General features: G+C 43.9%; 1 protein-coding gene across 1 annotated transcript; it reads right to left on the minus strand.

Moving 5' to 3' along the window:
- Positions 1–1,498: 1,498 nt before the first annotated feature.
- On the minus strand, positions 1,499–19,720 carry RNF149 (ring finger protein 149). The gene is made up of 8 exons (XM_079972854.1): positions 18,982–19,720; positions 13,369–13,619; positions 12,486–12,554; positions 10,583–10,665; positions 9,575–9,671; positions 7,541–7,736; positions 4,528–6,467; positions 1,499–2,685 (listed from the first exon to the last, which is right to left on the minus strand). Exons 1-7 carry the CDS (start codon positions 19,703–19,705, stop codon positions 6,409–6,411), a joined length of 1,479 nt encoding a protein of 492 aa, XP_079828980.1. The 5' UTR covers positions 19,706–19,720; the 3' UTR covers positions 1,499–2,685; positions 4,528–6,408.
- Positions 19,721–20,896: the final 1,176 nt, after the last annotated feature.

Here is a 20,896-nt window from a genome sequence, read left to right on the forward strand (position 1 = left end):
TATCTGAGGTAGGCCACTCCCTAACTGGCTGCTATCAAGGACCCACTTTCCCCATGGCTTACTGCTCCAATAATTTCCATAGGCTGCAGCATCCCATGCCTGAAAAAACCTGAAGGTTAAAAGTTCCTCAACTGCATTACACAGAAACCCTTCCAAATTATTTCTGTTCAGCTCATTTTAGAGTTAAAAAGGGCTCAACTCAGAGGATTCTGCAGAGGGGGAGAAATGTAGCTCTGTAAATGCTTTGAATTCAAAAGGTCCTATATTCCATTTTAAGAATGACCTTGCTCAGCAGATTCAGAGCTACTTCTAGACAGCAGACAAACAGTGGGCTGGGTGAATTAATGGTCTGTTTGGTGAGGGTCCAAAGCCTAAGTTCTTTTTCTAATGGTTTCAGCCCAGCCCTTGAGTCCAAAGGTACCCTTTGCAGAGTGCGCGTAAAATTTACCTTTGTAGTTGGGTAGAGGATCTGGTAAATTCAAATAGGGCATGATAGCTACTTTCGTTGTAGCCCCACCAAAACAACAAAGTGCCCCACTGAGCCAGGTACCTTGTTCTCCTTAAAGCTATAGAAGTAAACATTTCCAAAGCACAATGAAGTGAAAAGTCCCTTTGCCTTCACCTTAATAAATAACAAGACAAGTCACATTATAAGCATTCAGAAGTTGACTTTACAGTTGCATCCAGCGTCTGAACTGATGGCTTGCAGCAGACCCTCAACTCCCACAAGTATCCATGGACTGCCTTGAGAGATGGGCAGGGGGCCCCACCTGTCACCTACCTGATGTCAAATTTGAGTTTGAACTCAAGATCTCCAAGGAAAGGCGTTTGCCGACTTCAAAGTCCACATTTGCGTTGGCAGCTCCCACCTCTAACTAATCCCAGCAAGTTACAGATAGGTAGCCGTGTTGGTCTGCCATAGTCAAAACAAAATAAAAAAAATCCTTCCAGTAGCACCTTAAAGACCAACTAAGTTAGTTCTTGGTATGAGCTTTCGTGTGCATGCACACTTCTTCAGATCCCAGATCCCAGCAAGGCTTACATTGGGTGTCAAATTTAAAAGTATAAGCATGCAAGCTCCTTGGCCCAGGACAAAACGAGAGCACATTTGTGCGTTCCTTTGCAGCAGCACCATTACCTATCTTAACACCTGGTGTCAGGTAGGCACAGCTTGGGGAAGAGCCTATTAGGTAAAATAAGGCCTAGTTTGATTCATGAGTCAGAGGATTCCTATATCTGCTTTACCATTCTAGTTCATTTTTCCTGACCATAGGGAAAACTTGAGCAGTCTCATCTAGAAAAATCCAGTTGCAACACTTAATAGCTGAAATTATGCTAAGGGAAGGATTTAGAAGTGAGGCTGCTGAACATCTATGTTTGGGATAATTCTCATAATTTCACTTACCAGGCAAATGTTGATCTACAAGTGGCTTTTAGATGCAAGCTTAAAAATCAGGAAGGGGAACAGGCTAATGATAGAAATACAGAATGAGCTAAGTACTTTCCACATTTTCATTTATTTATAGAATGTTTTATCCTGCTCTTTAGCCAAAAATGGCTCCCCACAAAGCTTAAAGATTGATGAAGACAGTCCCTGCCCTCAGGCATACAATCTTAAAAGACATGACCAAACAAAAAAGTCGACTAGGGTGGTAGAGGTAATAAACAATGATAACCAGTTATTCATTGGAAATTTCAAGGAGAACTGATGGACTGAATGCTTACCAGGTAGCAGCTGACAAGGTAAAGGAGGCTGTCTCCTTCACTGAGTTGTCCTGCTCCTGTCCTCCCTTTGTCGTCAGCTGAAGGAACTACCATTTTTATTTCAGCTCAAGCAAAAGCTTCAATGTGCCCCTCACCCCACCACTAGAACGTTTAGCTCAAAAAAGGATTAAGCACATTGTTCCCTGGAAAGATTTTTGGTAACGAAGGGTGCCATGTTCAATTTTAGTCTGTAACAGCTTCTACAATAGAAGTATTCTAAACAGTTACACCGTTGGTGCAGAGACGATGTAGGCAGCTTGCTTAAAGAAAACTAGAATTTTGCTTTTAAGAGTGTGTAGAGATTGCTTTATACATGAAACTTGAGCCCCAGTAACTGCCTTGTAAAATTAAAACCAGGCTCAAGCACAAAACCCTCAATAACCTCAGTTTTGTACAGCAACAAGTCAAACTGTTATCAGTAGTTTTCTGTTCTGGAATAATATTAAACTACATTCCAATAAATGGACACACAGGCCTTTTCAGCTGACAGGACACCACTATAGCAGAAGGGCCCACTTGAAACAGGGCCAGTCAGAAACACTTCTAGTTTGTTTTGCTGCCAACTGTCTTAAAAAACTGGACATTCAAAAGGAGCAAAGTCAGCTTTCGTTATTTCCAACTGGCTTATTTTGGTTTAAGGCAGTTTACCTACTACTGTTCTTCAAGCCTTTTTTTAAGGTGCATTTTAACACACACGTTTTAAATTAAACCCAGTGCCCTATATACAAAATGTCCATGTCTGTCATATGAGACAACACCTGCAGGCTAGTCAATCTTTTTCAGACCACACATGGAATCTTTCTGCCTTAAAATAGTTGAAAGAAGGGATGTCTCACAGATAAAAATTAAGAATGTAGCAGCAGTAAGTCAGCGCCGAGTCCATGTGGGCAAGTTCCAGAAGTGTTTGTCGGGGGGAAACACCTAGATGAGAAAAGAAATAAGTTGTCAAAACAATTTCCGTACCACAAGTTAGCAGGAACAATTGTTCAAGTACATAGTTTGTCCACAGTCAGGGTTGAACGATGATCCAGGGAGCTGTGCTCAACACACAGAAAGGAGAATAAGTGATTTTCACTGTCCCCCACACAGCTCCCTGAAAATTTTGCAAGAAAGAGGGGGAAATCACTTCCTCAACTTCTGCAGGTAGGAACCTCTGTTAGATCGCAGACCTCTTCCATTCACAGAACAAGCTACAAGGTTTTTCAACTTGGTGCCTGAAGAAGGGGACAGGGAAACCTGTTGCCCATCAAAATGTTCCAGGACTACAACTCCCAACAATGCTATCAATGGCTACAGGCCACAAGGGCTATGCTATGCTTCCACCAATGGAGATAGGATGCCTCTGAACGCCCTTTTTGCTGGGAATCAATGGCATTCAGGCCCTGCTTGCTTCTGACTCTCACACAAGATGGCAGCTGCAAGCCTGGTTTGCATAGCCTGGCCTATAGGAGCAAGTTGGAAGCCCATCCTATTCAAGGATGTCCCCCCGCCCAAGCACCAATACACTGCAAGAAAGGAATTTAACACAGCTAAGTCCACTGTTCTAACCTCTGGCCATCTGCCATGCAAGCGGCGACTGATGGGAGTTGGAATCCAGCACCTTTTGGAAGGCTACAGGTTCCCCCCACCCTTGTCTTAAAGTAGTATATGGCCAGCGACAATTAAGGAATTGCTCTAGGAAGAGATGGCTACAAACAGTGCCTAGGCAGGGGTAATTTTGGAACATTAGTCAAGGCAGGCTAATCCTTGGCTTGAATCAGTTGTGGGCCTAAAGATACTGCTCAAACATAATGGCACCGTCCCACATGCAAGCAGGGAAGGTTTGTATGTTTCCGTTATTGGGTTTCCCCAAACTAAAACCCCCAAACCATGTTTCATTGTTGGCTTGCTGACTTCAGACTTCTCCCATTTAGCGAAAGGGAAGGAGGGAATGAGAAGCACAAGGTGAGTTGCGGATACATCTGAATGCAGCATCTATCTGTACTTAAGCGATTTTGACCATTTGCAGGCTAGATATAGTCTAATTTTAAAGTTAACATAGCTCTGTCATTTTACTTTGTGTGACGTTACTGAGGTCAGAGGAAAAGGTCGCTTCAGGAAGTTTTGTCATCGTGCCTTTTAGAGAGAAAACTGTTAGCAGGCACTGCAATTCGGCCTTTTTTGTCATCACTCCTCAGCAGCACACAAAGCTATACAGAAATCGAACGATTAGCAGCCCATCTCCGAAAAACAAACAATTCTAATTGTCCAAGGTCAGATGCCGTGTTCAGATTATATAATTTGCTTACTTATAATTTACTTTAGATAATTTACCTATATAATCTGCATAACTGAGTCTGCTTCCAAGATGCCTGTTTCCTTCCCTCCAATATTGGGCTTTGGGGTGGGGATGGATAAAGACACGGACACCAAAAAGGCTTACAGAACAGCTCTAGGATAGGAACTAAATTGCACATAACGCAGCAATCATACCCTGTTGCCATGGGAAACTCTTCCCTTCCCACCAGACACCACCTGCATGTTTCTACACATCTACCTACAGCCAAGTTTGCAAGATGCTATATTCAGAGAGGGACAGGTAAAGCACATTTAGTGCCTAGCAGCTAGATGTGGACTCCATATTCCAAAATTCTGGTTCACATGCTCCGTTAAGTTTTAATATGACTGTTATTGGCTGCTTTCCCAGACCTTTAAGAAATAAACCCAGGAAGAAATGCAATCATAAACCCAACTCTTTTTACAGGGGGGAAATGTAGTTGGTACTCACCATACTGCTTTCTCCAAGGCAGGTGCTACATTGCAAATGTTAGAAAGGATCTGGAGACTTTCAAGGCACACAAAAAACGACGTCCTGCTTTTTCCGCGATGCTAAGCCGGAGTTGTGATGTGCTGAAAACAACTAACCAAGTAACACTTCCGCTTTGTGCTAAGGATGTAGGGAAAGATGAGTGACTGAATAGTTCAAAGGCAGTTCCTTTTTGAAAGCAGCATCCATATTGTTTGAAAACATAGGGAGTAGTCATGGCATGGTCCACTCCATTAAGTGCTGGCTGTAAGATGCACGCAGGTCTTGCAGAGGCCAATTTTAATTCATGACATGTGGCTGGGTTACTCTCATCAGAGAAGGTGGCGAGGTCCCCAGAATATTTTGGTAGGATTTCTATCAGAATCTTCGCCTTGTTTCTTCCTGCATCTGCCCCCACCCATGTTTGAATTCCTCTTCCCCAAACTTGAAAATACTGAAATTAAATACTGATCCAATTTAAGTACTAGGTTGCATATTTTCTCTGACATTAAAAAAAGCACCTTACCAAATATCTAAGTTTAAACACGGTGCAAAACGTTTCTTACAGACTTGGCGGTATGATTCCGTACATTCATTTATAACTATTAGAATTCTAAAATGTTCATCCAACGCTTAAGAGAACTATAAATACACAATTCACCATTTTCCTCTAGAGCTTATTGTATATAGATTTACCTGAAGCAGAGGTAAAAATTAAACAGTGCAGTGGTATCTATTTTATACACTTCAGGCTTAGTGCTTTTCAACTACTCTAAGGCACAATACTGCTAATCTAGCACAGTAAAAAACCCAGTAACTATATTGTGCAAACCTCTACTTGGAAGCATCTAACAATCCTTTGCATAACAGAAACAATAACTTTACGAACATCTCAGGAATGAATTAAGGTAGAGAAAAATCCAAAAACAGCATACAAAAAAACAACAGTGAAGGGAAAGAGTGGAGAAGAGTTTAAGTTAAATTACTCTCCATGTGCAACATGAACAACTGCTGCACCACTGTGCTTCACAGTCGAAGGTAGCTCGTTTGCGTTGCCCGAGGCACTAATAGATTGCCTGCCAGCTACAATAACTGTGTGGCACAACTTAAAGTTATTGACCTAACAGGCAAATGGAAAAGTCATCAGGTTATTCGGCAAGCACGTGGCAGAAATTCTCAAAACTACTGGAATACTTTGCAGGTCCAAACTATGCACTCAAAAGACAATTTTAAAAAAGTAAACCTCAGTGTTGCATATGTGCTATATGTACATTTATCATAAATCACCCACATTTATCTGTTAACCTGTGCAATTTGTACTCCTAGTATTGATCTTGTAATAGCTGTTCTGGCACAGAGATTACTTCTGAACTTTTTACTCTTTTTCCAGGGGGAGTTTTCACTTGGGAGCTCCCTTCCTTAACTCGATTTGTGTCCCTACAAACCAAGGGACAAGGAAACCAAGCGAAGAAAGAGAACCTGTTTCTTACAAAAGAAGTTGCAAAGGGAAATCTCCATGGAAAAAGAGCAGCAATCTCAACAAGTGCCAAATGAGCTTTTAAAAAATAGGCCAGTTTTCTAAGTAGCAACAGATATTTTCCCTTCTGGTTCTCACCAAGCATCCCAAGCTCATAAATTTGTCTCATTTCTCAACTCTCATTTTTGGTCAAAAGAAGGAACTCATACTAGAGTTATTGCGTTTTGTATCAGGTATTACTCTTCTTACAAAGCAAAGCCTCTAGTTATTAGCCCTTTTGAAACGTGAATTAGAAAAGTAACACATTTAAGCTAGACACAAGTCCACAGCATTTAAACAAAACAAAATAGACATTTCGCTCCCAGTTCAAACTGTCAAGCTTTCATACAGTGTTTCCATTAGACAGGTGTTCTTCAAGTCGATTATCTCTGCCATCCGTTTCTAGAAAATACATAACATGTTTAATACTCTTTGAGTTCCACTGTCTATAGTATAGAAATTATAACACATGCCTAAAGTGCATCATTTAATTGGGAACCAAGTCATCTAAGCTAAAAACAATTTGCATTAACAAAAGCATCATGGTTTAGCCTTGAAGGCAAATGAATTTTGAATTCCCAAAACATTTATCATAACAACACACACACACTATTCAGGGTTATGGGCAGCTTCCTAGAAGAAAATATTGTTCTTTCAAGTCAGCCTCTCCTCATCTAAGTTCAGCTTGCGTTTCTATCCTCAAAGAGTGAAACATATACCCCCCCATTAGTATCATTTCTGTTGATCCATGTTTACAATTGTGTTATGCTCTTCCTGCAGAATGACCACAGCAAAGACCTTCATAAAGTATGCAAAAGAGTTTGGGATTAGTGCTCTGATCTAGAAAAAACAGCATGGGAACCTCCTTTGATCTGCCCAGTTGAGTGAGATAATCAAGGTTTTTAAGTACCGTATTTTTTGCCCCATAGGGCGCACCGGCCCATAAGGTGCACCTAGTTTTTTGGGGGGGAAATAAAGAAAAAAAAATTATTCCCCCCCCCCAAGGCGCGAGGCTAGGGCGGGGGAAGCCCGAGCTTCCCCCGACCCCAGCCCCCAGAACAGGCTGCTCTCCGCAAGCCGTGGGAGCCCTCCCGTGGCTTGCGCAGAGCTACCCGAAGCCCTGGCGCGACTGCTCAGCGCGCCGGGGCTTCGGGATGCAGGCAGCTCTGCGCAAGCCGGGGCAGCCCGGAGGGAACTCCCGCGGGCTCCCAGGGCTTGCGGATAGCTTCCTGAAGCCTGGAGAGGGAGAGGGGTCAGTGCACACCGACCCCTCTCGGTCTCCAGGCTTCAGCGAAAGCCTGCATTCGCCCCATAGGAGGCACACACATTTCCCCTTCATTTTTGGAGGGGGAAAAGTGCGTCCTATAGGGCGAAAAATACGGTATATCCACAGTTCAACTCAGATGCTGAATCTGACATCTGGTTTCTAGGATATCAGTTTCTACAAAAAAGAAACATGACATAAGGTTACATACCAAGTAAGGCTGTTCTTTCACCTGCATCCTCTTTTAAACCGTTACTACTTGATGCAGATCCGTTAGCAGAAGATGCTGATAAGTCACTTGTTTCATTTCTGTTCTCTTCTGGCACAGCAATACTCCAGCTCTCGGCCAATATGCTGCCACTTGTTGATTCAGGCATTGCAACTTCTTGTTCATCTGCAGGCCCTCCCTTTGAAGTTGAAGGGGGGGGGGAGAAGTGTTAACCAGCAAGACCATGGGTAAGAAAACTAAGGCCTGGGGGCCGGATCTGGCCCAATCGCCTTCTAAATCCGGCCCGCGGTCTGGGAATCAGGGTGTTTTTACATGAGTAGAATGTGTGCTTTTATTTAAAATGCATCTCTGGGTTATTTGTGGGGCATAGGAATTCGTTCATTCCCCCCCCCCCCCCGAATATAGTCTGGCCCCCCACAAGGTCTGAGGGACAGTGGACCGGCCCCCTGCTGAAAAGGTTTGCTGACCCCTGAGCAAGACTGTTACTGAAAAGGGGTGGGGGAGAAGGGAAAAGAGATCAAGCTAATGTACCAGGAACTCTCTCTCTCTCTTTTTTTAAACCAAAACTTATAAGCCAATTTCCTAACTCCTTTCACACTGTAACATAGCCAGAAGGCAGGATGGGGCAGAACACATGTATTTCGGTTGGTATTTGCCTGTTCCGGGAGAAAATCGGGGCATGTGCCTTTGGGGGTGAGGTCAAACTGCTTTCCCAAGCCCACATGTTGGCACACCGCAGCTATGACCTCCCCCACACTTAATTCTGAAATCAGCAAAACTGCTTTGCCAAATAAATGCACCACCAGGGGCAGCTTTATACACATCTCAACAGTGGCAGCCACTCATTTATAGAAGCACATCCGTTTTCAGGGGACATAGATGAAATTAGCAACTGAGCCGAGCCAAGCTGCTTATAGACAACTGCCTGTGGTAGCTCAGCAGTCACAACACACACATTCCATCTCAGATATCCAGACTGGTGAAACTTCCCAGGGTTGTCAATCAGGGAGAAAAAAACTTCCCCAGCCATGCTAAATGAGATGCTATGGACTGAGCATGAAGACCTTCTTAGACCAAACATGGATTCTGCTATAATAATAATAATAATAATAATAATAATATGTTATTTATACCCCACCCATCTGGCTGGACTTCCCCAGCCACTCTGGGCGGCTTCCAAAGAAATATTAAAATACCACAATACATCAAACATTAAATGCTTCCCTAAACAGGGCTGCCTTCAGATGTCTTCTAAAAGTCTGGTAGTTGTTCTCTTTGACATCTGGTGGGAGGGTATTCCAGAAGGCGGATGCCACTACCGAGAAGGCCCTCTGCCTGGTTCCCTGTAACTTGGCTTCTCGCAGTGAGGGAACCGCCAGAAGGCCCTCGGTGCTGGACCTCAGTGTCCAGATAGAACGATGGGGGTGGAGACGCTCCTTCAGATATACTGGACCGAGACCGCTTAGGGCTTTAAAGGTCAGCACCAACACTTTGAATTGTGCTCGGAAACGTATTGGTTCAGGCTCACATCCTGGATGGCTGGAAGAGATTGTAGCGCAGCGGACCTAACTCAATGAGTCTTCTCACTGAGGAGCTGAATGTCTGCCCAACTACAGTGATTTAGGAAATGAGCCACTGGGACAAGAAGGAGCCTGAGCCTTTCTAAAAAGATTTGGTCCTACACAAGGAGGACATATGATGGGGGTGGGAGGTACTTTGCAGTCAGCAGTATTGAGTTTTGATCTTGGTTTGGTTGCTCTTGCCAGATTGTTTCGTCAACATGTACCTAGTTTTCACTGGTGAAGTTCAACGAGACAGATTTCCGGCTTCTGATTATGCAGAATTGAATTGACCATAACAACAGGCACCTTCTCTAGATAAAACCAGCTTGGGCTCCTCCCTGCAAAAAGTAATATGCCGTGGCTGGCTGGATGCTTGGCTGGCGCAGGTATTACCTGGCCCCAAACAGGATGCCTAGAGCCTTATCACAGATTTAGTTACACATTTCCAACCTACCCAATATCCGAGCGCTTTGATGACATCTAGTTTGCACATTGGACACGTTCTGTGTTCCAGCAGCCAGGGATCAAGGCAATGCCTGTGAAAGACGTGCCTGAAGAGACATCGTAGTTTTTGAAATCAAATATAAGGGCTGTTCTTTTATGCAATGAAATTTGGCAAAATTAAAGGAACAAAAAGCTTATCTAAAGCAAAAACTTCGATAAGGCAGCATTGCAGCGTTTGCTGAGCAGGCCGAAAACAATCCCCACCTTGACAAGATCCAGGGTAACTATGCAATTCAAACTCCCACAGAAATTAAATCTGTAGTTAACAGTGGCACACGGACCACTGAATGACTGTATGGGGTTACGCCTGGGGGGTGGTCTGGAAATTTCAGCTAGCACAGAATGCTGTGGCTTGGCAGCTGAATGAGGCCCCGTATCACCAGCATATAATGCCCCCTTTGAAGGATCTGGTCTGGCTGCTAATTTGCTAGCAAGCCAAGATAGATATTGATATCGCTAAAAAACTTAGGACCTGGTAATTTGAGAAGCTGCCCTCTCCCATAGTGCCCTATTCAGTCCCCGAACTGGGAAAGACCCTTCTGCATGCCCCTGAGGTTGGTTTTGACAATCTACTCGTAACAGGACATTTTATGTGGTGGCACCCACTTCATGGAACCCACCCTGGACAACTTGTCAGGAAACGCTGTCCAGCAACCACAAGTTCCTCATCCCTGTTTTTAAGTTGGAAGAACTGAATGAGTTAGAAGAACTGAATGAACGCCTGAATGAATGAAGTTGGAAGAACTGAATGAACGCCTCCCTATTGCCAGCATTGTAAAAACAAGAATGCATTACCTGCGAGTTTATAGGCTTGAATGAAAAATAAATCAAAAAGCTACTGTGCACTTATCTTTCTCCAATCTTAAAAATACTGGGGACTCGATTTTTTTTTTAATGAGTTTTGTTAAATAGTTCCCAAGTAATGATACCCCACTGAAGCAAATTTTAATAAGCTTACTTGCAAGGCAGGATTCGAACGATATCCTTTGGTTTGTAGTTTTCAATGCATACAGCGCAATTTTCAGCATCGACATTCAAGCCCTTTAGAAGAACAAAAGTATAGTTAATGTTGAAGTTAAGCCTTGCACAACTTTGTAAAATAAAGGTACTATAAGTATCCAAGTCTTCTGCAGCCATTTCTTTGAAAATAAGCAGGGAAGCAATTCAGATACCAGGACAAGAAATTCTAAAGAAATGCAACGTTACAGAGCACACAAATGATACAAAAAGACTAACTTAATCTGAAATACCATGTTAAGAATATACAGCAAATATCTTTGCATCTGCAAAGCGGCCACACTGGACTATAAAGTTCAGCCACAACCAATATATGTTGCTTGGCATTATTTTATGCAATCTCTTAAGCCACTCATATATGGTTCACATGATGATCAGGACACTTGATGCTAAAATACATAGCTATAAAATGGTTTAACTCGGCCAAGTAGCAACAGCAAGACTTTTGCTGCTTTTGGCTCTGCCCAGAGAAACCTATTAACTCTGTTTGAGCAATTATGAACACTCTGCTGTAAGTATCCAGGCGTGGCTCAGTCATATTAGCATTTGGTATCAGTTAGATCATCTTCACAAATTATTGCAAAGTCCAACTGATATTATTATATTACTGTGTTAGTGCCAGAAATTCAGAGCAGTTCCCATAACTAAGAACAATTATGTACAATTTCATACTTGTGTGTCTTCTTGTACAATTATGTGGTGCACTGAACAAATTATAGACTCATGACCTAGGGTTTTAGAGCAAACAAGAACATGAGACTCCCTTTCTCAGAAACAGCGTGGTGTGTTTTTTTATATAAAAAAAGATACTTTTGGCATGCTTAAGACCTTGGGTTTGCATTCTGGAATGCTTGTTCTATTATTATTGTTCTGTTTTTGCCATATCACAGACTTTTTATTGGTTTCAGAAGCAGCTTACAATGTGTCATCACAAGCTGCTATTGATGGTTCCCTTGGGTGTATGGAGCAACCAACGAGATTCTACATGCACCTACCCGTGTATGTAACCAGGCAAAGGAAGTTCACAGACTCACACAATTGAGGCGTTGGAAGGGACCGTGAGGGTCATTTAATATAATAAATAATAATAATAATTTTTTATTTATACCCGCCCTTCCTGGTTCAGAAAACCGGGCTCAGGGCAGCTAATACCAAATTAAAACACTTAATTGATGCAACAAAAAACAGCATAAAATACAGTATAAAACATGAATAACAATAAATTCAAAATGCAAAAATTAATTTAGGGGGGAAATCCATCCAATAAACATTAGATGATCACCAGGGATAGCTGTCTAAATTAGTCCTATTTGGGCCAGCGAGGAGACCAGGGGAGAATTAGCTGTGGGATCCCAGAGCGGGTAATCTTCATAAAAAGGGGAGGGGGAGGGAAGGAAGGGGAAGAAAAGATCAGGCTAAGTTCAAATTGAAAGCCAGGTGGAATAGCTCTGTCCTACAGGCCCTGCGGAAGGAAGTTAAATCCTGCAGGGCCCTGGTCTCATGGGACAAAGCATTCCACCAGGTCGGAGCCATCACTGAGAAGGTCCTGGCCCTGGTGGAGGATAACCTAACTTCCTTAGGGCCCAGGACCTCTAAACTATGGTTATTCATGGACCTTAAGGTCCTCTGTGGGGCATACCAGGAGAGGCGGTCCTGTAAATACGAGGGCCCTAAACCCAATTTAGTTCAATCCCTGTAAAGCAGGAATATTCTGGCCAATGTGGGGCTCAGACCCATGACCCTAAGAGTCTCATGCTCTTCTGACCAAGCTATCTTTCATTTCATTTTAAAGAAACTGTGCTAATGGAAGACGTTTCCATCTACATTAGTCTGATTGACATTACCTTATCTTCATGCTTTACAATGTGCAGTGGAAGCTGGCCAATTGCTTTTATGGTTTCTTCTCTATGGCCCTAAAAAACAACAACACAACCAATTCAATCAGTAGTGCATATTTAAATGAGATTATATGAGAAACCACCTGAGACGCTGAGTAATCTAACAACTCCACTTATCCAAGATCTAAGGGTTCCCTTTAACTGAAAGGCACAAAAGCAATCCTGTTTCCTATGTTGGCCAAGTGTTAACACATGAAATGGGAATGTGCACATGTGGCATTTGCCTCCTAGGTGGGTCATAAGGAAAGGGTTAAATGAGTGTGAAGTGATTGGCCAGTGGGAACCCAAGGGGAGGGGTTAAAGTTAGAGTCGGAGTCGTGTGGTTCAGTTGAGAGCTGAGAGTTGGAGAAGGAAGAGAGAGGATAAGTCTGTGGGTTGGTCGAGTTGTGTTGTGAGAGAGTGAGAGGAACTGTTAGGTGGAGTCAGATAGACAGTTGGGATAATCAGTTTGAAGTTGTTAGGAACATATAGGACAGTTAAGATTAAGAAACTGACAAGAAAAACTAACTGAAACCATAAACTTGTTCATGTTTATAACAATAAACTTGATTATTAGTTAATGTTAACAACTGTCTGGACTCTGTGTGTACCCGAGGGAAATGGGTTGGTGGCAGCGAAGAGGCAATCACAGTGGTGGCACAGGAATCAATAGACTATCAAACAGCACAGGATATTAGTAAACGTGCAAGATGCACATGAAGGTAAGACTCAGATCAAAACCATTGCAACAGTGCTTCTCTCTATACTAAGTACAGGATTCGCAGCCCTAATTACAAGCAAACATTTTTCACTAAAGAAATTGAAGAAGAAAAATCACCCATGTAATTACCTGGTTTCTAAAATGCGATCCACTATAGAGGAAGCGCTGTATATAAAAAAATATAAGCCATGCCAACGATATGATCATCATGGTGATAAATGCAATCGATACAAATACAACAGACTGTCCGCTGATATATTCTTGCATGTGTTGCTTGCCAACACCAATAGACATCCTCACTGGTATCCCTCTTTGCACCAGTTCCAAGATCTCCATGCCTTTGGGATATCCAACCATAATTACAACTGCATTGCCAGTACCTGTCGAGGGGAAAGAAAAACAGGAGTCATGTGGGCACTTGCACAACTTTTTTATTCTCTGTATGAAATCCAGGCAACCTTATGTAAAGTTAAGTACACCAGAAGTAATTTTGCTGTAGTTTTTCCTTCAAGATCCCACTCAGCATGTTGTTGGATATGATGCAAGACCAAGTCCTACAACTGCCATGCTCTCCCCCTTACAATAGAGAAAACGAAGTCTTAAATTATAATAAAATCTTAGAATCCAGAAATCTTTTCACTCTATACATTCTGTGGCATTCATCTCCTCACATGTCCTCCTTCTATTTGAGGGTTATCAAGATTCCCACGTGCCAATTTGGGGCACGTTTTTTGGCGGGGGGAGGGTACTGTCTCCTGTTTGTAATATTTTGTATTTCATCTTATTTCATTCTATGCCACTTTGGTAAATTCTTGTTGTGAAATGGTTTATAAATCTGCAATCAAGAGACATTTGGACCGTAATAGTGTCTTGATATTTGAGTTTTCCTCTCTACTAAACCCTTGTTGTTTTGGATTATTGGCTTATTGAGACTGCCATACTTGATAGCCCAAGCTAGATTACACATAAGGATGAGAGGCCATATCATGCATAAATTTAGCTTGAGATTAAGGTTCGTTTTGAAAATATAAATACAATGAATGATGGTGAATAGACCTTCAATGTAACTATGTTTACTTGCCACCCACCTGTTCCCAAACTTTAAATGGCATGCACTTGGGCTCAACTTTTACTGTACTTCCTATATGTATGCTTAAAACCCAGAAGAGGCGGAATAAGATCAACAGCATTGTTTTGCTATAAGTAAGCCGATAAGAAAAACATCCCTCCTCCACATTAAGTTTGTAACTGACAATATTCTGATTTTGCAAATGCTTCAACACTGACTAAAGTGATTGCAGACATTGTAGCTGCAATAACTAATTTCACAACACAGAGAAGGGCTGCGTTCGAGAAAAATATATAGTGCATATAAACAGTTCCAGTGACCTACTTTTAAGAAGCAGTTTCGTATCTTGGCCTCTTAAGTTATCAGGATGTCAATCAGGAAGCTCAAATGTTGCAATCCAGAGATGCTACATGTTTGTTTTTAATCAAAGAAGAAACAGGCCATTCATGATTCAACCACGCTTCCCTCAACCAGTTCCTCCATTTATCAGCCTTCCTCATCTCCAATTTCCATATACAGTGGTACCTCGCAAGACGAATGCCTCATAAGACGAAAAACTAGCAAGACGAAAGAGTTTTTTGTTTTTTGAGTTGCTTCGCAAGACAAATTTCCCTATGGGCTTGCTTCGCAAGTCGAAAGCGTCTTGCAAGTTTGTTTCTTTTTTCTTAAAACCGTGCATTCAGGGGGTGCAGTTGCGACTTGACTTCGAGGAGCAACTCATAGCACGCGGTGTGGTAGCCTTTTTTGAGGTTTTTGAAGACTTTGGTGATTTTTGAAGCTTTTCCAAAATCCGTGCTTCGCAAGACGAAAAAATCGCAAGACGAAAAAACTCGCAGAACGAATTAATTTTGTCTTGCGAGGTACCACTGTATGTAGCATTTGGGGCTTGGGGAAGAGAACTTCATACTTCTCTACTCATGAAACTCTGGCCTCAGGGCTACAAGCTAGGCATCAACCAACCACGTGCAATTCCCCCACCCCACAAAAGTCAGGACAGAAGAAAAGGTCCCACACAAAAAGGTCATGGGAAACAATCCGTGTGTAGACATAGACTCCAGTTTTGCTTCTGGGTCCAATTCAAAGTGCTGGCGACTAGTACACAAACTGCTTAAAGCCACATTGGTAAAGGTAAAGGACCCCTGGACGGTTAAGTCCAGTCAAAGGCGACTATGGGGTTGCAGGGCTCATCTCGCTTTCAGGCTGAGGGAGCCGGCATTGGTCCACAGACAGTTTTCTGGGTCATTTGGGCAGCATGACTAAAACACTACTGGTGCACAGAGGACTGTGATGAGTGACAGAGCACACGGAAATGCCATTTACCTTCCTGCCGCAGAGGTACCTATTTATCTACTTGCACTGGCGTGCTTTCGAACTGCTTGGTTGGCAGGAGCTGGGACAGAGCAATGGGAGCTCACCCTGTCACGGGGATTCGAACCGCCGACCTTCCAATTGGCAAGCCCAAGAGGCTCAGTTGTTTAGACTACAGTGTCACCCGTGTCCCTTAGAGCCACATTACCAGAATCTGAAAGACCACCTCCTCCCATGGAGATCTGCCCGTAGCAGAAAATCTTTGAAAGCCCTGTTATATGTCAGCCTACCATTGAAATTTCACTTGAGAATAATACAGATCCGGGCAAGCACCTTGGCTATGATTTCCCTACTAGGAATGCTATGCTGCCCTGTAACTTTTAGACTGGAAGCGAAAACATTTTCTTATTTCTCTTGGTGTTTGATCTTATATTTAATGTTTTAAATCTGTTGTCCTTGGCTTTGGGTGTTGTGCTTTTATTCTATTATTGCTGTGTAGTTTTCTTTCTTTTCTGAATGGCACCCAAGCTGGTTTTCCTGTGTCCTCCCTTCATCCCAATATGCATCAAAAGTGCACCTGTATGTTACCAGGCTTCTATTGTACATGATGCCCCCATCTGCTCATGCAATCTGGCTCCATTATGTCTTGCTTTCAACAAGCCACAGAGTTTTTTAAATACTTAGGAAACCTGAAATATTGCTGCGATGAATCATACATATGCAGTCTCCTTGAGGCTGTTTTCCCCAAACGATTCTTGCAATCACTTCATATGCTGCTTTCCACTCCATTACACCAAAATGCACCCAAGAAGAGGCTTTATACTTGTCCTCGCAAAAAAAATAAATATGCTAGTTATAAAATCATGCTCAGCATCTTTATGCAGGTCATTTTGAGTACAGCACATTTATTTCTGAATGCTGATGGAATGCTGTGTCCTATAAAAGCGCACATAGTATCTTCCTGCTGAGGCTTTTTTCCTGCACCTCTTGTATAATTGCACAAGCTAGAAAGCCAAAAAAATATTTAGAGGAACTTGCAAACAGGGAGCAGGCATACAGGATGTGGATCCAGGAAGCTACTGTGTTTTGAAATAACTAGATCCAAACAACTTGCTTTTCAGTTTATTCGGTGTTTTATACAGCAGCACTGACCATTTTCTCTTTCAGCTACAGTGGTACCTCGGTTTAAGAACAGTCCGCTTTAAGAACGATTTGGTTTGTGAATTCTGCAAAACCGGAAGTAGTGTCCCGGTTTGCAAACTTTACCTCTGTCTAAGAACGGAAGCCAAACGGTGTAACGGCACTGGCGGCAGGAGGCCTCATTAGGGAAAGCGCGCCTCGGTTTAAGAACGGTTTCGGTTTAAGAACGGACTTCCGGAACAGATTAAGTTCGTAAACTGAGGTACCACTGTATTTGAAAAGTCCTATATCACATTTTCATAAAAGGGAACAATACAACTTTGTAGGCCTCCCATTCAGCATCTTCATTTCCTTGCTCCTCCCCACAGCTGCTCTTGTTTCTGTGTCAAACCTGCTAAACCAAATCACATCTCCAAACAAACCTGCTGTACAAGCTCAGCCCCGTTCCTATTTCCAGAGACTTGGCAAATGATCCCTGAGTAAGGAGTTTACCTTCCCTAAAACCTGGCGTAACTTTTGCACAGCTTCCGTTGCTCCTCTTGGTTCTCTGCTAAGCACTATTATTATTATTATTATTATTATTATTATTATTATTATTATTATACCATCCTATACCCGGGGGTCTTAGGGCGGTTTACAGTATGCACTCCTGATTATGTAGCTCAGTAGTAAAGTACTTTCTAGTTTGAGACTTTTTAGGCTTCCATTTCCATGGTAAGAAGTTAATGGGGGTGGGAGGGAAATAAAATTATGCACAGTATACAGAAATAAATATCTATTCTTGCACAGTAACTAGGACCTAGGACAGACAAAAGGAAGCATTTCTTCACACAGTACATAATTAATTTATAGGATTCATTGTCACAAGATGCAGCAACAGCCTACACTCAGGTTTCAAGGTAAAGGGTAAAGGGACCCCTGACCATTAGGTCCAGTCGCGGATGACTCTGGGGGTTGCGGTGCTCATCTCACTATATTGGCTGAGGGAGCCGATGTACAGCTTCCGGGTCATGTGGCCAGCATGACTAAGCCGCTTCTGAGAAACCAGAGCAGCACATGGAAACGCCGTTTACCTTCCCGCCAGAGCAGTACCTATTTATCTACTTGCACTTTGATGTGCTTTCGAACTGCTAGGATGGCAGGAACACTCACGTTTAGGTGGTTTTAAAAGGATGCTAAACAAATTATTGGTGGATAAGTCGAATAATGGCTGTAAGAAATGATGGCTACACAGAACTTCCATATTCAAAGGCAATACTGTGTACACACAGCCTTTAAAGCACATTTGAAGCACATTTCCTCCCACAAAGAATTCTGGGCACTGTAGTTGATTAAGGTTTGCTGGGAATTGTAACTTTATGAAGGAAGAACTATAGTGCCCAGAATTCTTTTGGAGATGTGCCTCAAAAGTGCTTTAAAGATATAGTACGTCCACAGGAGTGTGCCACTGAAAACCAGTTGCTAAGATCAGCAACCCGCAAAGGCTTCATCCCTATTTGTGAACTTCTTGGGAGTCATTCAGTTGACAACTGTGTGGCACTGTGAGAAGCATGATGAGAGGACCAGGTCCACATCCCCACCCTTTAAACCTCACTGGTAGACCTTGGGCCAGTCACTGTAACACCAAAACCTACTTCACAGGGAAATGATAAAGACAAAATAAAGGGAGGGGGGCCAATCATTGCACCTTGAGCTTCTTGGAGGAAAGAAAATGATAGAAGAGAAAGGATAGAACACAAACCAAGGTGCTGGGCTGCCTTTGGTTTGATGCAACAGGGCTAATTCGTTCTTACTCAAGTCAACTTCTGCTGCTGCACATGTGCAGCCAGATGTGAGGGATGCTTGGTCCAAACTAAGGCCTTGCCTACACAAATGAGGTAGTAAAACAGACCATTCCTACAGGTGGCGGAGAGAACTTTTTGAAGATGTTCTCTGAAAACAAGCGCAATACAAACTGGGCAGACTGGGCCAGAGGAGTGTGTGCATTCACATGGGACTCAAAAGTAGCATCCACCACCTGTGCGCAGCCTGTGGCACTGCCTGCCACATGGCACACCACACCAGCCCTAAATTCATACGGCACTTGCTTCCAGGGAAGTTTTCTGCAGCCTTGTTCCCCCCTTTTGATGTGAATACATGATGCGCCAAACCCCAAAGGTCCCTCCACTCCAAGCTTACCCGAGTTGCCACTTCCCAAACTCTTCTTCCCTTTCAGCATCACTCACCGTAATTATAGGACATGGTCAGGGTGGAGTTGCCGAACCTGGGCTCGTTGTAGATCACCACGGCAGCCGCCCGCTTCCTCACGGCGTTTGCGATTTTGTCCTTCAAGCTGCAGCCCCCGTGCGCCACCAGAGCGATCCACGACGGAGGCGTCCCCGCGAATTGCGCTCCGGGCGGCCTGGGGATCTCGTAGTCGATCCCCGGCGCGCAGCCTTCCATGTGGCGGCCGCTCCCCGCTCCTCCGCCGCCGCCGCCGCCGCGGGGGATGCCCACCAGGCCTTGCGCGTTGTCCTTGGGCGAGCCGTCGCCGTAGCGGCCGCTCTCGGTGCTCTCCTGCACCGTGCGGTTGGTGCCGGGCTCGGTGTACATGGTGGTCACCCAGGCCGTGTACCACACCAGGGACCAGGCCACCCGCGGGCACCCCACCGCCGCCAGCGCCAGCAGCAGAGGCAGCGCCACGCGGCGCAACAGCACCATGGCAAACCCCACACGCGCGCGCGCGCTTGGCGAATGGAGCGCCCAGCCCGCCTGCACCGAAAGGCGGCAGCGCCGGCGCAAGCGGCAACCTCCGCGTTCCCGCCCCTTCCTTCCTTCCTTCCCTGGGAGGCGGCCCGGCTCGCTCGCCCGCCCGCCAGCCCCGGCCAGGAGAAAGGCAAAGAGGCGGGGACTCGGCGGCCAGGCCTCCTTCCTGCGTCCAAGCAAAGCCGTCCTCTTTCCTTCCCTCATCAATGCAGCCTGGCGCGCGCGCTCGCTTGGGAACCGCCCCCTGCCCCTTTTCTTCCCCAGGGGAGAAAGCAAAGGGCTGCGCGCGCGCGCCAAGGCAACCCCAGCCCTGCCTACTCAGGAGTCGTCCATGAATTCTGTCCGGCTCGCGCCCAAGTGCGTAGGCTCGCAGCCTAAAACTGCAGCCCCCACACACCAGGGAGTAAGCCTCGTTGAATTCAATAGGACTTTCTTCTGGGTAGGTATGATCAGGGTAATAATAATAATAATAATAATAATAATAATAATAATAATAATAATTTATACCCCACCCATCTGGCTGGGTTTTCCCAGCCATGCTGGGTGGCTCCCAACAAAATATTAAAAACAAAAAAAAAACATTAAATACTTCTCAAGTTGTCCCTTGGGCTGTATACATGATATATGTTTAAATAATAAATCAATTTCCCCTTTCCCAAGTATGTTGGGAACTGTAGTCAGAGCTACAACTCCCAACAACCTTTCCAAACTACAGTTCCCAGGATATTATTCTTTGTGTGTGTGGTGGTGGTGGAGATGTTATTTAGTTATGTGGCACTTGATTCCTGGCGACTGTCCTTTAAGGGTGCTGGCAATTGTAACTGTGAGGCGATAACTCTGTTTTCCAGGACTCTTGGCAACATCATGTACTTTAAATGTATGGTGTGGATGTATCCGTAACATTTAATTGGGGGTGGGGAATATGCTAGAAATGAGTATCTCTAGGTAAGATTATGGCAATATGTTAGGCATGGCCTGCCTCTGAAAATGTTCAAAAACTTCAGCTGTTGCAGCTAGTTCACTCCATCTTCTTCACAATGTAGACAGTTGCTGGGAAGCGTAAATCGGGAGACTGCTGTTGTGCTTGTGGGCTTCCTGTGGGCAACTGCTTGACCACATTTCTATGGCACCTTGAGAAGAATAAAATCTATATCCTCTCCCTTCAGTTACAATTACGAGTACATTTTGGCTTTATCCCAACACATGGATGGCCTTAAGACATTTTGAAAATCCTATTATGTCAGGCAACCTGGAGGCGGGAAGACCTGCAGTGCCTGGTCCCTGCCAAACAATAAAACAGTGCACTGTCCACCGAACTATGAGCCATGGTTAACATTAGCTATGATGTACTGAAACGTACTGGGTGTCCATGAGCCCAACACTAAGGCTCACAAT

The sequence above is a fragment of the Podarcis cretensis genome (assembly GCF_951804945.1).
Source record: "Podarcis cretensis genome assembly, chromosome: 4".
NCBI lineage: Eukaryota > Metazoa > Chordata > Lepidosauria > Squamata > Lacertidae > Podarcis > Podarcis cretensis.

Excerpts from the sequence above, each read along its gene's own strand:
- RNF149 (XM_079972854.1), bottom strand. The coding sequence starts at position 19,705 with ATGAGGGAAGGAAAGAGGACGGCTTTGCTTGGACGCAGGAAGGAGGCC. Across the intron at positions 12,555-13,368 it reads GATCGCATTTTAGAAACCAG|GGCCATAGAGAAGAAACCAT; the intron begins GTAATTACATGG and ends GTTGTTTTTTAG. Across the intron at positions 10,666-12,485 it reads TTGTAAAGCATGAAGATAAG|GGCTTGAATGTCGATGCTGA; the intron begins GTAATGTCAATC and ends GTTCTTCTAAAG.